Genomic DNA, 15,535 nt, shown 5'->3' on the forward strand with positions numbered 1-15,535 from the left:
AGAGAGACTGTCTGCTCCATTGGTTTATCCTACATGTATTACACCTCCCTGCTTCTGCTGCTGTGTATGTGTCACTGCACTGGTGGACTACATTTCATCTGACTCAGGGGATTATTGCAGTCATAAATGACTGCATGTTCAAATGTGCTCTGTGGTCTAGCTGACTGGTCATAAATGACACAGACTATACAGCCCATTGGTGCTCTGTGGTCTGTTAGCTGACTGGTCATGAGGCCCGCGGTGCAGGCTGGGCTCAAAGGTTGAAGAGAAAAGAAGTCGTCTCGTCCTGTTTGTCATTTCGTTTGACTCAGAGCTGCCTACAGTCGATGCCTTATCCGTCCATATTCAGGAAGCTTAGTCTGTATTCTAAGCTAATGCTGCGATTGGCAGCCAAGTGCTTGTGCAAGCAATAAAACAAAAAGGCACTGACTCAGTGCATTGCAATAAAAAACAACAACCTCAGTAATAAGGGTGTTGGAGTTACAGGACATCTCTATTAAGGCCTAATACCGTCTGTAGTGTCCAGTGCCACTTATTGTATTTGGAGATCATGTACCAGGATGTAGGACACAGGTGTATGTGATTAAATGCACACAGGTGTTACCTAATTACGAAAAAAAGGCTGACAAGCACAGAGAGTGCAAGGCAGTTCTCTGTCTCCTAGTGTTTGTATATCGGTGTTCTAAATATAGAACCCTACACCGTCCCCCACGATGTCCCTGCCCCTCCTCAAACACACGGACGTGCCGCCCCGCGTGACGGAGAGCTACATCCTGTCCGGCTACCGCTTCCCCAACTACAGCCTGCGGGAGTGCCTGCTGTCGGCGTTCCGGCCCACCAACGAGACGGGCAACTTCTGGACGCACTTCCTGCCCGTCTTCGTCTTCGCGTACCACTTCGCCGAGGCGTTCGGCTGGGAGGGCGCGCCGGCGAGCGGCGACGCCTTCTTCTACCCGCTGTGGAGCTACTTCATCGGGGTGCTCTGCCTGCTGATGGCAAGCAGCATGGCCCACCTGCTGAACTCCATGTCGCTGGTGGTGAGGGAGGTGTGCTTCTTCGTGGACTACGGCACCATCAGCGCCTACACCGTGGGCTCGTCGCTGGCCTACTACTACTACATCCACCCGCGGGCGGGGATACGGGAGATGACGTCGGGGGCGCGCAACAACGACACCGGCTCCCAACCGGACGAGGGCCTCAGGGGGGACCCTGAGGAACCCCTCCTCCAGTCACCTTGGCCGGACTTCAGCACGTTCTTCGATACCCTCTACATCCCGAGGTTATTATAGTTTTCCATTTTTCATTCGTTTTTACATTATTCTTTTTTCGTTTTGACTTTTTTGTTTTCAATTTCAGGGGAGGGAGGGGGGGGGGTTGAGGGGCCACGGTTGAGGGGCCCGCGTAGGGGGCCGGGGCCCACTGTTTCCTCGTCACGCCGCTGGTTGGATGGGAGGAGTAGGACGAAGGCTCTACGTCCTCCCGTCGGGGGCTCCTCACTGGCAGCTGAATCAGTGGGATAAAACAACAGCAAAAACAATACACATACATGTGTCAATTGGCATAACGACTAAATTGCTGGAAAAAAAGGGGTAAAAAGCAACACAAAAAAATAAACATGTATAGCCTATATCATCTCTGTCGGGGTGGAAACATCATTGGTCCACAACTGTTCAGTGGTGGAAAAAGTACTCATATTTTTTACTTAAGTAAAAGTATCTGTTACAAGTAAAAGTCCGGAATGAAAAATTGACTTATACTTAGTACTCATTCAGTTTTCAAATAAAAATCATTTGAAAATAGCAGATCTACAAGTTCACAATGTGTCGCGATGCGACGCATTGTGAGCTTGTAGATCGGCTATTTTCAAATGGCCAAAATGTATATAGGGCTGAGGTGGTTAATGTATGTTTTGTAATAATAATCAAAATCTACAAATTAACTAGTAAGGGACCAGTCGAAATTTACAGAAGGGGTCCCTGGAGGAAAATAGGGGAGTGTCATGCTGCCTTTCTAATTTTAGTACAAGGGAGGGTCGGCTAATTTTCAGAGGGTTTGGCTTATTACTCTCATCAGTGTTGTCTGTTCTTGTTTGCTGGAGCCCCCCACACTCGGAGCCCCCCACCTCACGTCTAAAATACACTTTTTGTCTAGAAAAATCTGGTAAATAGAACATTTCCATTGACCAGATCTGTAGAGGGCCCAGTGGAGTAACTATTTTTTCTTTCCTTCCGGTGAAATATTATCTTGATAAGAACAATATACCTTCATCGTTCGAGAGAGAGAATGTTGGTATTATTATAACAACAGATCTGCATATGAAGACAGTGAAGACAGATTGTGCAATAAACACAATCAAAGACTATTATCTTTTATCCGAATAATTCTGAGATGTGAACATTTAAATTAACTCAAATATGCAAAACATTAACCTCTCTCCTGGGAAAGTTCATGAGATATGAGGGCCTTGAGGGCAAGGTATTTATGTTAAAGGTATTTACTGCTTGTGTTGACCTGAACACCTGGCTCTGTGGAGATCCGATCTGAACTGAAGATCTGTTTTCTTTCAAACCAGATGACACTTAGTTTGTTGAGGCATAATTGCTTTGATGCATGTCACATTAACGAGCGTCAACGAGCATCAGCTGACACAACACCTGCAGTGCTTTAAACTGAAAGTGACTGGAGTCTGTTTAATTTCTCTCAAATACCTTGAATATGATGGAAGACATGATTAATAATTACTGTGATTATGATAAGCTTTACATTTCATATCATACACCATACAGCAAGAACTCCTATAACTTTCACCTGCAAAAAATTATATTAAAAAAAGAATTAAGAAAATATTACGATACAGTATGACATCATGACAATAGCTATCGTCACATTTTAATACCACGATAGGCTATATCGTGGGACAATATATCGTGACACTCCTATAGGCGGGGAGGGTTAATCTTTTAGTTAAAGGGAGGGTCATGGCATTTTAGATTAGGGCACACACATTTTCTCCAGGGTATACCCTTCTTTAAAAATCGACCTGTCCCTAACTAAAGTTTTCAGATAATTGTAGTGGAATAAAAGCACAATATTTGCCTCTGACATGTAGTGGAGCAGAAGTAAAAGTATTGTAAATGGGAAACACTCCAGTAAAGTAAAAAATATCTCAAAATTGTACTTAAGTACAGTACTTGAGTAAATGTACTCAGTTTCTTTCCACCACCGATATAATAATAAGCCTTCTCCACCCTCAGCTCCTGCCTGGTGGCCATCATCTGCGTTCTCTCCTGCTGCAACACCCGGCAGCGATGGCGGAAGCACCGCTACGTCATCCGGACCTTCGTCTTCCTCCTGCCCTTCCTGGTGTCCTCCACGCCCATCTTCTACCGCCTCCTCACCGCCTGCCCGTACCCCCAGGCCTCCACCTCCTTCCTGTCCTCCGCCTCCATGCCGAACTTCTTCTACCGCCACTGCTTCTGGCTGGTGGTGTCGGCCGTCTTCAACATCAGCAAGGTCCCCGAGCGGCTGGCCCCGGGCAGGTAGGGCTGCAGCTACACGTATTTGAACAAAAATATATAACTTACCCTACCTTTAATTGAATAATCGAGAATCTATTTAAAAATATATATTTATATACATTTTGTATTTTGATTGATTGAATACTTTATTATCAGTCATAAATGTAAACGGACGTGGTACAGTCAGACATCAAGGCTAAAAGGATAACACAAAAAAGTCCTGGGGACTTGTTTCCATTGTGGTCCTAGAAGGCTTGACGCCGAAACGCGTCGGCGTATGCCCGTGCCTTAAATGAAAAAGTACCAGACGGACTTCGGAGAGCTGGCTATTATTTTCTTTGTGAGTCTTTGTGAGCCGTGCACCCGGCAAATTGCATTTATATTTTGCGAGTCGACGTGTCGAGGGCAATAATCGATGTGTCGATCGTTTTTTCTTTCTTTTCTTTCTTTATTTCTTTATTTCGCTGCGCAGCAGTTAACTCATTCACTGCCAGAATTATTGCTGGCCGCGTTTGCCCACTGCCAGAGATTTTACATTGAAAAAAAAAGTACTCAGGAGCCGGGATACACCATTTTTTTGTTTTAAGTTAACAAGGAAGTGGATGGGATCTTCTAAAAATCATATCTCCTTGGTCTTTGGGTAAAAAAAAAAAACAACACAGAACACTTGTTTAATCCGTAGGCTACAGCAGCTTAACTAACGAGGCTGACGTTTGACAAATTTGAATAATGTAAGACTGAGCTCTCCGTCCCGATGCCAAATAATAATAGTCACAACACAACACGTTCAACAATAGTAGCTATATGGCCTCATATAAACTTTTATAACATCTTACGGAGCGTTTGGTAACCTCAGCGAGGCGCTCGCCCTAAAACACGGTCGCCCCGGATGAAATCCGGCGAGATGGGAATGGTCGCCACAAGGTACTTCTACACAAAAATGGCTGCGAGTGTGTTTTGGGGCGATCGTTCCGGTTACCTCAGCGTACGTTCTCTCTCGCGCGGCGCTGTCATTGTTTGACGACAGGGCACGGTGTATTCTGGAAATGTCATCAGCTCACGGAAGCCTTTCCCCTTGACAACGCTAATAGTAGGCATAATATCTTAGGCAATCATCTTAGCTGTCAAATCAGTGATCTTTTCTGCCCACCGGTCATCACAATGGCGAGGTTTCACGGTGAAGTCTGGCGTCTGCCATTCTGTTTTGGTTGGGTGAAGGGGACCGGGTGTCTCGCCTTAATGTGATTTGACATCACTGATGTTGACGACGAGTGATACGCATACTTTGTGTTGCACAATTTACATTGACACTGTTTTATCCCACACCTCACTCTTATTATGCTGCCATTTCCAAGCGGGCTCAAGCATGCACAAGCAGGACTAGCCAACGCGCACACGACGCGCATGCAGACCGGACAGACACAGACAGACACACACCGTTCCTCTCTCATTTGGAAAATATTTGATAATTTTTTTACATTTTGAACTGGCTATTTTGGAACGTAACGTTTATGTTAATGTATTTGAACAAGCCTTTACAAAAAAATATATATATATAAAAAATATATATTATAAAAAGATATATATATATTTCCTATAATTTAGATATCCCTAATTTATATAGGCTGAGTATTTTTGTTTCTACTTTGATTAACTGTTGGTACCCTCCTATACGCTCCAGGTTTGACATCTGGGGCCACAGCCACCAGTGGTTCCACTGCTGCACCTTCCTCTCCATCCTGGACGAGCTGCACATGATCAAGTCCGAGGTGAGGGCCCTCCTGCTGTCCCCCGCCCTCCTCACCCTGCCCTCCGCCTCGCCTCCTCCCCGCCTCCCCGGCCCCGCCGTGGCCTCCACCTACGGCGTGATGCTCCTCCTGCAGGCCACCATCGCCTCCATCATCGCCTGGTTCTCCTGGTGCGCCAGCCGCATCTACGGACCTGAGCGCGACCAGCTGGCCAAGGAGCAGCTCAACAATCATCTCAAATGCCACTAAGAAAACATCTACGGGGCCTCAGCGGCGCCACCAGCTGGCCGCGGAGCGGCTCAGCAATCATCTCAAATGCCACAAAAAAAAAACTGTGGTTCTTAAAGGAGTAGTTCACCCAAAAAGTTACTTATTTTCTATCAATTTCACACCCCATGAAGCATTGAATTCATGGAGATCTTTTAGTTTTCGTCGCATTCCTAAGCCAATAATTTGATGACCGGCGGTCTCTCCGGTAGGAAACTCAATGGAGACTCTTTGAGTCTCCTACCGGAGACATTAGCATCTTTCCGCGCTCATCACATTATTGGCTTAGCCATGCGACAACAACTAAACAATCTCCATGAATTCAAGGCTTCATGGAGTGTGTAATTGATAGAAAATAAGTATTTTTTTGGGTGAACTACTCCTTTAATAATTTTTTAATTTCAAGGACCAGTTCGGCCACGGACCCTGTGGGTGGCCATAGCTGAATGAGTTGAGAGGACGCATGGGGAAACCAGAAGGTCCCATGCAGGTTCGAGCCCCGGCTATGTGTCGAGGTGTCCATGAGCAATAACACGCTTAACCCCTAAGTGCTCCCCCAGCCCTGAGTGATCGATATGACCACCTGAGCAGCCGGGTGAAGCAGCTGGGTGAAGCTGGAACAGAATTTCCCCTGTGGGATTAATAAGGTCTTTATATTATTAACTCAGATTAAATGGAACCAAATGGACCCTGGTTCCTTATTCGGACTTACAGACCTGCAAGAGTCCATTTTGGTTCCTAACCATCTATAATTTACCTGGGGACCCCCTGGTACCCCCTCAAGAAGAACCCCTGGGTGGTCCCCGGACCCCACTTTGTGAACCACTGCACTAAACGACAAATCGTTAGCGAATGCAATTGTGTTTGTTTTGTTTTTTAATGAAGGTTAATATGCAGCTTGTCTGAGTGAAGATTTGCACATGCACACGCACACAGGACTATGAGGATGAAGTGAAGCTACAGCGCGCACAAGAAGAGCAACACAATCCTTTCTTTTTGTTATTTCCCTCTTAAGGGCCTTTCACACCACAACTATAATCGATGCTGTCGGGCAGAAACCTCTTATCTCCATATTTTAACGTTTTCAGTTTTTTTTCCTTCTTAAATTAACGCCATACGCGGTGCGAAGCGACACGTTTTGAGCTTGTAGATCCGATACTTTTGCTATTTATTCATTAGAATCCTGAAAAGTAACAGTTTTCACCTGACAGAGACGATATAAAGATATCGTTTTAAAATCATTCTCGCCACAACTATAACAAAGACGTTATCGTCATAGTTATAGTGCCTTGGCGTGAATGACCTTTTTACCCTAAATTTATAATCAATAATCAATGAATTGCACACCATGTTACACACAGAGAACAGCTGATTAACAAGCTTAAGTACATCGTCTATTTTACATTTGCGCGACACCTGCGCGCAACTAAAGTATAAAACTCTGTTTTTTTTTATGGCTCCCACATGTTTGAGGCCAGGCCTCCTTTTCCTGAAGCCCCTCCTGAGACGTTGTTTCATACTGTAGGGGAAATCGAGGACAAGCAGGAAGAGATGAAAGGATTATGTTTTGGAAGGGTTCACCGCAGGGCGTTCTGTCCGCTTTGAAACGGCTATAATGGGAGAGAGAGAGAGAGCCAGCCAGTTCACTTCCCCCTGGGAGTTGCTTTCCTGCCAGTTCTAAACATGGCTGCTTGCTACGCTGTGCTAACAAAGTGGATAATAATAATGTTGTCCTTTCCCTCATGGGTATATTATAAAAACGACACAAGGGACAGTGTCGTTTGTTATTACTACCCGGGCAAAGACACATGTTCCCCAGTAATGATATTCATGCAACGTGACTTGAATGTCACCGCGTTAACCTTTCGAGAAAAGTGGCAGTTTTGCCGGTCTGCGGTTCGAGCCGTGTTATTACCGCTTGCCTGCCTCTCTCTCTCTCTTTCTCTCTCTCTCGCTGTCTCCCTCTGTGTCTCTCTCCCCCCCTCTCTCTCTCTCTCTTTCTGTCTCTCTCTCTCTCTTTCTCTCTGACACATACACTTACATCTTAAGAAGGTTTCTTGGCTGTTTTTTTTTTTGTATCCCCTCCTTTTCCTGAAATCGTTGTCTTTCTTTCATATCGCTGTCGGGTGGAAACTGTCGCTGTCCAAACTGCTCCTTTTTTATTATTATTAAAAATATATATATTTAAAAATATATATATTTTTTTTGCGACGCTCTTGTATGATGAGGTTTACATTAATTTACGGGAAAAAGTTGACATTTGGAGATACAAGCTTTCTGGCACCGACGATATTCACTTTGTTTAAGGTAAAACTTGTGCTTTGCCCCACAACGGCCTCGCTCGCCGAAAATGACTGGTTTTCAGCGTAAAGGCTAGTTATTTTTGGTTAGACCGACGTGGTGATGTCTGAATGAGCCGTTTTGGCTGTCATCAGACAACCTCTATCTATGACACACACACACACACACACACACACACACACACACACACACACACACACACACACACACACACACACACACACACACACACACACACACACACACACACACACACACACACACACACACACACACACACACACACTTCCCCTTTCTTTCTCACGAAACCTCGCAGCAGGAAGTGGGGCAGCCTAGTGACGCAACAGAAATAGCTTTGAACCTGCTTGTCAGTTACTCACTATTAAAGCCTTGTGCACAATGCACTGCAAAAATCCGGAGGGTTAATTTAACTTAAGAGAGAGTGCACAAATATGGACCCCACCACGGGTCCATTTGTGCACTCTCTAGAGTCTAAATTAACCCATTAAAACCGGGAAAACATCTGTGTCATTTTAGATTGTAGCGTTGGCTATTCAAAAGCAGCAGTTATACAAGCTCGTACATCTGCTATTTTTGTGAATTTCTGACAAAAAAATTAAATAAACCCTGTCTTCTGGGGGTCCCTGGCACACAAACACTTTTCAGATGGGGGATCCGCGGCCAAATACATATCCATTTGGGGGTCCTTGAAAAAAAACAACCACTGCTCTAAATGAACTCTCCGTGTTTTTCAGTGCAGTGCGTCCTGTCACTTTAAGAAGCCGTGCCCGCTTTGCTTTCCTAACCTTTTGCACGTTGTCCTTTCTGAAGCACATAGCGGCTAATAATAGTTCAACATGGTTTATTTTGTGTTATTAATATATTATGCTGTTCTCTACGATGCACTGTTCAGCACAGGGTACCATTTGCTCTCTTTTAAAGATGAGTTCAGGGCCACGAGCTGCTGTTTTGACTGATGTTTGTCTCTCTTGTTAACATAATACAGTAGCAAACCTTTTAACCCATTCAAACCGGGGGAACGCATCTGTGTTCATTTTTGATTTTAGCTATAGGCATTATTTTTATACTTTGGCTATTAAAAAATAGCAGATCTACAAGCTCGTAGCTCGTAGCGTGTAGCCGAAGCGCGTAGAGCTTGTAGATCTGCCATTAAAAAAAAAAATGCAAATCTTTGAATATATATATTTTTTTTAAACAATTTTTTTACTCAAATCTTTGCTGGGGACAACATATTTTGATGGGGATCGACGGCCAAAAACATATCATTTTGGGGGTCCTTGACAAGAAAGACATTTGTTGAGACATTGACAGTTACACATGTTCGCTTAAAAAAATATATATTCAAAGATTTGCACACATTTTTCAAAAATAGCAGATCTACAAGCTCATAGCTTGAGCTTGTATATCTGCTATTTTTGAATAGCCCAAAGAAATCAAAAAATGACACAGATGCGTTCCCACGATTGAATGGATTAATTTAAAAAGCCATACGGTCGTCCTGGGAGAGACACGTACGTGAATGCATGGCGATAACAGTGTGTGGTTTGTTTGTGTGTCACATCGTCGGGGAGGGTGGGGGGGGGACTTCCTGACTAGACTTGCACTTCAATCGATTTCACGGAAGTCAGTTACGCGTGTGGAAATGTCAACCGTATCGCAGAAACGAGCCGTTTATTCAGTTCCTGTAATCCACAACGATGCAAAGGTTTACGCCTTATAGCCACTTATATGTCTTATATGTCACTTTCCTTTTTTTTTACTTTAACCCTAGCATCCCTATTGTGAGGGGAACATTCGCCGAAAATAGCAGATCTACTTGTAGACCTGATCGGATTTTTCGGTGAAGAGATTTGGTGTAGGGGGGAGAAAGAGCGGACCAAGTACAGAGCCAAAGGTCAAGTTGACTAAGTAGTGAGGGCTTAAGTGGTTAAATGTCTGAAAACACACATTATTAACATGAATCCAACATATGAATAGAAAAGATAATGTGTAAATAAACAAACAAAACATTAACACTGATGATAGTGCTGTCAAGCCAGTCTATGAAATCGATGGAAAAGTTTAATCTGCAAAACAATTTTATACAATCCGTAGTGGGGGGTCCCTGCTTCATCTCTAGGGGGTCCTTGGCCTGAAAAAAACGTTGCAGAGCCTTTTGCACCAGAAGGTAGATTAGCTGTTGTTCCAGTCGCCTTATCCTTGAAATACCTGACTAGAATCCTGCCATGTTGTTGTGTACGTCTTGTCTTGTGTAGTAAGTATCATTGGGAAGAAAAGGAAATAACATTATAGCTCCGTGACTCAAAGGTGCTTTGTACTTGATATTTTATAGCAATCATTGCTGTAATCTTGCAATTTCATCCAATCAGAAGAGAGAACTGGTTACAGGCAGTGGTGGAAAAAGTACTCAAATTCTTTACTTAAGTAAAAGTAACAATACTGCAATATAAACAACTCTGTTACAAGTAAAAGTCCAGAATTAAAAATTTGCTTGAGTAAAAGTACAAAAGTATTGACATCAAAATCTACTTAAAGTACCAAAAGTAAAAGTACTAAATATTTGAAAATAGCAGATCTACAAGCTCACAACGCGTCGCGATGTAGATCGGCTATTTTCAAATAGCCTATGTATAAAATAGGGCTGAAGTGGTTAATGTATGTTTCATTATTATCATAATTTATATCTGAAAAGTAACTAGTTACTAAAGTTTTCAAATAAATGTAGTGGAGTAAAAGTACAATATTTGCCTCTGAGATGTAGTGGAGTAGAAGTAAAAGTATTGGAAATTGGAAATACTCAAGTAAAGTACAAATACCTCAAAATTGTACTTTACAGTAAAGTACATTACTTAAGTAAATGTACTTAGTTACTTTCCTACAGGATGCAAAAGTTAAAGTGACAAAACTGGAACTGGACTGGGTGAAATGAATTATCTCTGTGGGGTTCTCTCTCCTGATTGGGCGAAATCTGTAACCCACCTGAAATGTTATTTTCTGTTTACTAAAGAGAGAGAGGCAGGGAGACCACTGTTACTGAATAAACCCTCTATAGCAATGATTACTATCAAAATAATATAGCTTTAACTTTTTTTTAAACAAAAAAATCTTACAGCACCTTTAAGAGTACAAGAGCATGGTTTAGATTAGATCAGAGCGTTCATGGCCATCACCACTGTACTGTAGGTATAGTTTTTACTCTAACAGTGTTTACGCTGGCTCCAAATATTTGGACTCCCGTTTCCGCCTGTGTTCCATCACAGGACGTCCCGGCCTGTACTGTACCTCTCTGATGTCCAACAGCGTACAGGCCAACAACAGCCAAAACAGTAGTGTTACTGTATCCGGCCTTGAGAATTTGGCTTGATCCCTTACCATGATGCCATCTGTTAGTGTGTTTGCAGAGTGAAAGCGGAGCAGGTCACGGTCCATGTCCAGTCCAAACTGGGAATTTAGCTTAATTCCAGATGCGTGTAAATGAATGAAACGGTGGTGCGTGTGAAAAGTCGCTGTGGCTGGAGAGGTCACAGTGGTCTCGGTCACAGCTTCTGTCTGCATGGTGTAATCTTTGTCACAGTGGGTTTAAAAGCTACAATCCGTAGGTTTTTATGTCTGCTGTGTCCCTCTCCCGTTGGACATAGTTCATTTTCTGAACAGTCTGAACTACAATAAACATGGCGCCACATCTGTGTTCCAATCCGATGCGCTGTCTGCTTCAAATAACTTTATTGACATGAAATATTGACGTGGAAGTGTTTCTTACTCGAAACCAGGGTCTAAATGTCTCAATGGAAGAGTAGAAACCACTGCACATGTGCTAATTATATTGTATTAACTAATACTCTACCATACACATTGGTTAAAATCACCTTTCATTCATAACAATGAGTCCCGGATTGTAGCTTGAATTCAATGTAAACCAATGAAGGTTGTGAAGTATGTCTACAGTTCAACCTTCAATTCAGCCTTTGTCTCAAGCCGTCTTATTGGATGAAAGCGGGGCTGGCAGTGAATACCATTATGTTTGTGTTCTGCCCGTTTCAATGTGCTGAATTGCGTAAGTGGCTTATGAATTGTAATGCTTCATTTACGCTTCGTAGAAGAATGAGGGTACGGTCACACATGAGCGAATGCGGGGGAGTGGCCAATGCCTGCTGAGGCAAACCTGCGTTTAAGTTCGCATGACATTCTGGCATATAGAATGGAGGTGAATGTTTCCAGGGTTTGATTTGTAAAAAACAAAACAAAAAAATTACTTTTTCATATACGACAAATATCGAAGTAGCAGATCTACAAGCTCACAATGCATTGCTTCGCGACACGTTGTGAGCTTGTAGATCTGCTATTTAAAAAAGTGAAGATATATATATTTTTTTCATATTGAAAACATGCCCAAAAGAGGGACACCAGGGATAATATGGTTAACATACTTTAAAACAAATCCAATAAATTGTTCCAATTCTGATATTATCAAGTAATTTATATCAGACCAAAAGGAAATGCATGTATTTCATTCAGTCTGAACCAGAAGCAGATTTAAAGCATATTCATGGATTCAAGTTCTCAGTCGCCACGACTGATTTCAGTCATTTGGATTCCATAGAAGTCAGCATGTCTTCTATGGAAGCATGTCATGCACCGAAAATAGACTATCTACAAGCTTACCACGCATTGCACTGCGTGTGTTGTAAGCTTGTAGATTGTCTATTTCCGGTTATTCGCTATTTTAAGCTTAAAGAGCACTTGAAGTGGTCAAACTGGTCAAACAAGTGGTTCAATCCTCCAGAAAATCCTAATGATCTCAGATATTTCATAAAAGCAAAGGTTAACCCTCTGGCGTCTGGCATTTTGTTTTAAATTACCATTTCTTTTCAGCTTAAAGAGTACTTGAAGTGGTCAAACTGGTCAAACAAGTGGTTCAATCCTCCAGAAAATCCTAATGATCTCAGATATTTCATAAAAGCAAAGGTTAGCCCTCTGGCGTCTGGCATTTTGTTTTAAATGACCTTTTTTTGTCAGGGCTAGTATGGCTGACTTTAGCATCAATCTGCAATTTCTTCAACTGGTTGGTTGTATAGCTACCAAAACATCATAATTATACATATTGTGCTAATTGTTTATGAAACACAACGCGCATGTGCGTGTGTGTTCCTTTCATGCTGTTTCACGAATTGCATATTAGGAAATGGCCTGGAAACAAACATTTTTATCAGTCGTGAGATTTTATTTTGCTTTAATCCATGCATATTCCCCACCGGCCATAAAAATGTCTGACCAGAAACAAAGGCATGGACCCCCGCCCCCCCTTATCCCCCACAGCAAATCCAACCCTAAATATTTCATTTGCACAGGTGCTACCGTACCCTATGAGTCATGCTTAATAGACTTGAGTGGGCCATGGCGAGCAGCCCGGGAGGGAGGGACTTTTTAAAAGGACCATATTAACGTTAGTTTTTGTTTGTGATTCATGCTGTTATGGTGCACTTTAAAGCTACTAAGGTAGTCCCTTACGGGAAGACTTTGCAGTACTGTATTCCTTCAACGAGCTTCTGGGTCCAGTTGAAGAGGTTGTGAAACCCTACATCTGACTGAAGCCGTTGAAGCACATTTCAAAGCAGTGTTGTGAATGTGAGCATTAGCCTACTGTACTTTACATTATAGTCACTAGAGCCCGACCCATGCAGGATGTTTGGGTTCGATGCCGATGCCGATTATGGAATGTCCTAGACCGGTGGTTCCAAAATGTTTTAGCTCGAGACCCGAAAGAGAAATTTGATGTCTCCCCGGAACCTGAACCAGTGAAAATAGCAGATCTACAAGCTTACAAGATCGTCTATTTTCACTATTTCTTAAAAGTTTTTTTTTTTTTACTTCATATGGAATTTTGTAGATTTTTTTATTTATGAAATTATTTAAAAAAAAATATATAGTATGATTTATTTTGATTACTGATGTTTTGACCCAAATTTTGTATTAAAAGAATAAAACAAATAAGAAGGCCATCCATCTACCGCTTAAGGTATCTGGAAACCGGTCACGGGTGCAACAGTTCCAGCAGAGACCCCCAGACGTCCCTGTACAAAATGTTTTAATATATTTTATTTAACCACCCTGACCCAACCACCAAAATGACCAAAACATATACAATAGGGATGCCAGGTTTAAAGTGGTTAAAGATCGGGACAACATCAGCTGCATATAATTGAGATAATTACAGATAATAATTGCAGATATATCGGCCAATCAGATGTGTCGGTCGGGCTCTAATAGTCACGTATTACTCAGGGTTGATTGAAGAAGAAAAGCCACTAATATATGATTTACACATTTATCTATTTTAATGAATGAATTAACGTTATTCAGTCCTAATCTACACTGATGCTGATGGTTGTGATATGTTCTTTGCTGTATGAAATAGATGTAGTGGACATGAGATCATTTGTAAATGAAATAAAGGACGTATGGAAATTGATCATCGTTGGTTTGTCCTCTGTAGTTTATTCTGCACTTTAGTGTGTGTGTGTGTGTGTGTGTGTGTGTGTGTGTGTGTGTGTGTGTGTGTGTGTGTGTGTGTGTGTGTGTGTGTGTGTGTGTGTGTGTGTGTGTGTGTGTGTGTGTGTGTGTGTGTGTGTGTGTGTGTGTGTGTGTGTGTGTGTGTGTGTGTGTGTGTGTGTGTGCGCGCGTGTGTGTGTGGTGGAAAGTCACTAAGTACATTTACTCAAGTACTGTATTTAAGTACAATTTTAAGGTACTTTCACTTTACTGGAGTATTTCCAATTGTCTATACATTTACTTCTACTCCACTACATTTCAGGGGCAAATATTGTACTTTTACTCCACTACAATTATTTGAAAACTTTAGTTACTAGTTACTTTGCAGATATAAATGATTACATTATAAAACATACATGAACCACTTTAGCCTTATTTTATACCTAGGCTATGTTGTGAGCTTGTAGATCGGCTATATATTTTCAAACATTTTAGTACTTTTACTTTTGGTACTTTAAGTATATTTTGATGCCAAAACTTTTGTACTTTTAAAATTACACATTTTGAATTCCACTTCACTTTTATTTGTAACCGAGTACTTCTACATTGCGGTATTGATACTTTTACTTAAGTAAAACTTTTTTCACCACTGGTAGAATTTGAGAAAGAGATATTTTGTGGTCCTCACAACGGAAATCACAATAGAAACACAATAGAAAAAATAGAAACACAATGGAAATAGAAACACAATGGAAACACAATGGAAAAAAGCCCCCGGGTGCTTTTTGTGTGACCCTTTTAGCATAACCTTTAACTGTACTACTTGTACCGTTAACATTCTTGTTGATAAAGTATTCAATCAATCAAATTGTTTTACGGTATAGAAAAAATATATATTTTTAGAGTTAAATTTACAATTAATATTCAGGTTAAGGTTGTGGTTAGGATTAGGGTTGGGTTAGGCATTTAGAGGTCATGTTTAGGGGTTTATACTTAGTTGTGTACCAGTGTGTCACACACACACAGACAATAGTAGATCTAGCTTGTAGATCAGCTATTTCCCGTGTGAGGCACCAGCGCACCTAAGTATAGGACTACTGAACTGTGACTCAGGCTTTGGAGTTAGGGTAAACACAAATGGTCTAAAACGCTGATGTCCTCACAAGTATAGTAATAGCCTACCAACGTGTG

At 41.9% G+C, this 15,535-nt stretch overlaps 1 protein-coding gene across 2 annotated transcripts; it reads left to right on the forward strand.

Annotated features, from left to right (window-relative positions):
- Positions 1-6: 6 nt before the first annotated feature.
- On the forward strand, positions 7-14,320 carry paqr9 (progestin and adipoQ receptor family member 9). 2 transcript variants are annotated; one of them, XR_013934625.1, is made up of 4 exons: positions 7-1,279; positions 3,255-3,539; positions 5,200-6,180; positions 11,116-14,320. XR_013934625.1 is itself a non-coding variant. In XM_080451881.1 (3 exons), the coding sequence occupies exons 1-3, from the start codon at positions 714-716 to the stop codon at positions 5,513-5,515; spliced, it is 1,167 nt and encodes a 388-aa protein (XP_080308007.1). In that variant the 5' UTR covers positions 7-713; the 3' UTR covers positions 5,516-6,571. The 2 variants fall into 2 exon arrangements, 1 of the variants encoding a protein (XP_080308007.1); XM_080451881.1 differs by lacking the exon at positions 11,116-14,320 and having other exon boundaries at positions 5,200-6,571.
- The last annotated feature ends 1,215 nt before the right edge of the window (positions 14,321-15,535 follow it).

The sequence above is a fragment of the Gymnoscopelus braueri genome (assembly GCF_963280865.1).
Source record: "Gymnoscopelus braueri genome assembly, chromosome: 15".
In the NCBI taxonomy this organism is placed as follows: domain Eukaryota; kingdom Metazoa; phylum Chordata; class Actinopteri; order Myctophiformes; family Myctophidae; genus Gymnoscopelus; species Gymnoscopelus braueri.

Excerpts from the sequence above, each read along its gene's own strand:
- paqr9 (XM_080451881.1), top strand. The coding sequence starts at position 714 with ATGTCCCTGCCCCTCCTCAAACACACGGACGTGCCGCCCCGCGTGACG. Across the intron at positions 1,280-3,254 it reads GATACCCTCTACATCCCGAG|CTCCTGCCTGGTGGCCATCA; the intron begins GTTATTATAGTT and ends CTCCACCCTCAG. Across the intron at positions 3,540-5,199 it reads GAGCGGCTGGCCCCGGGCAG|GTTTGACATCTGGGGCCACA; the intron begins GTAGGGCTGCAG and ends TATACGCTCCAG.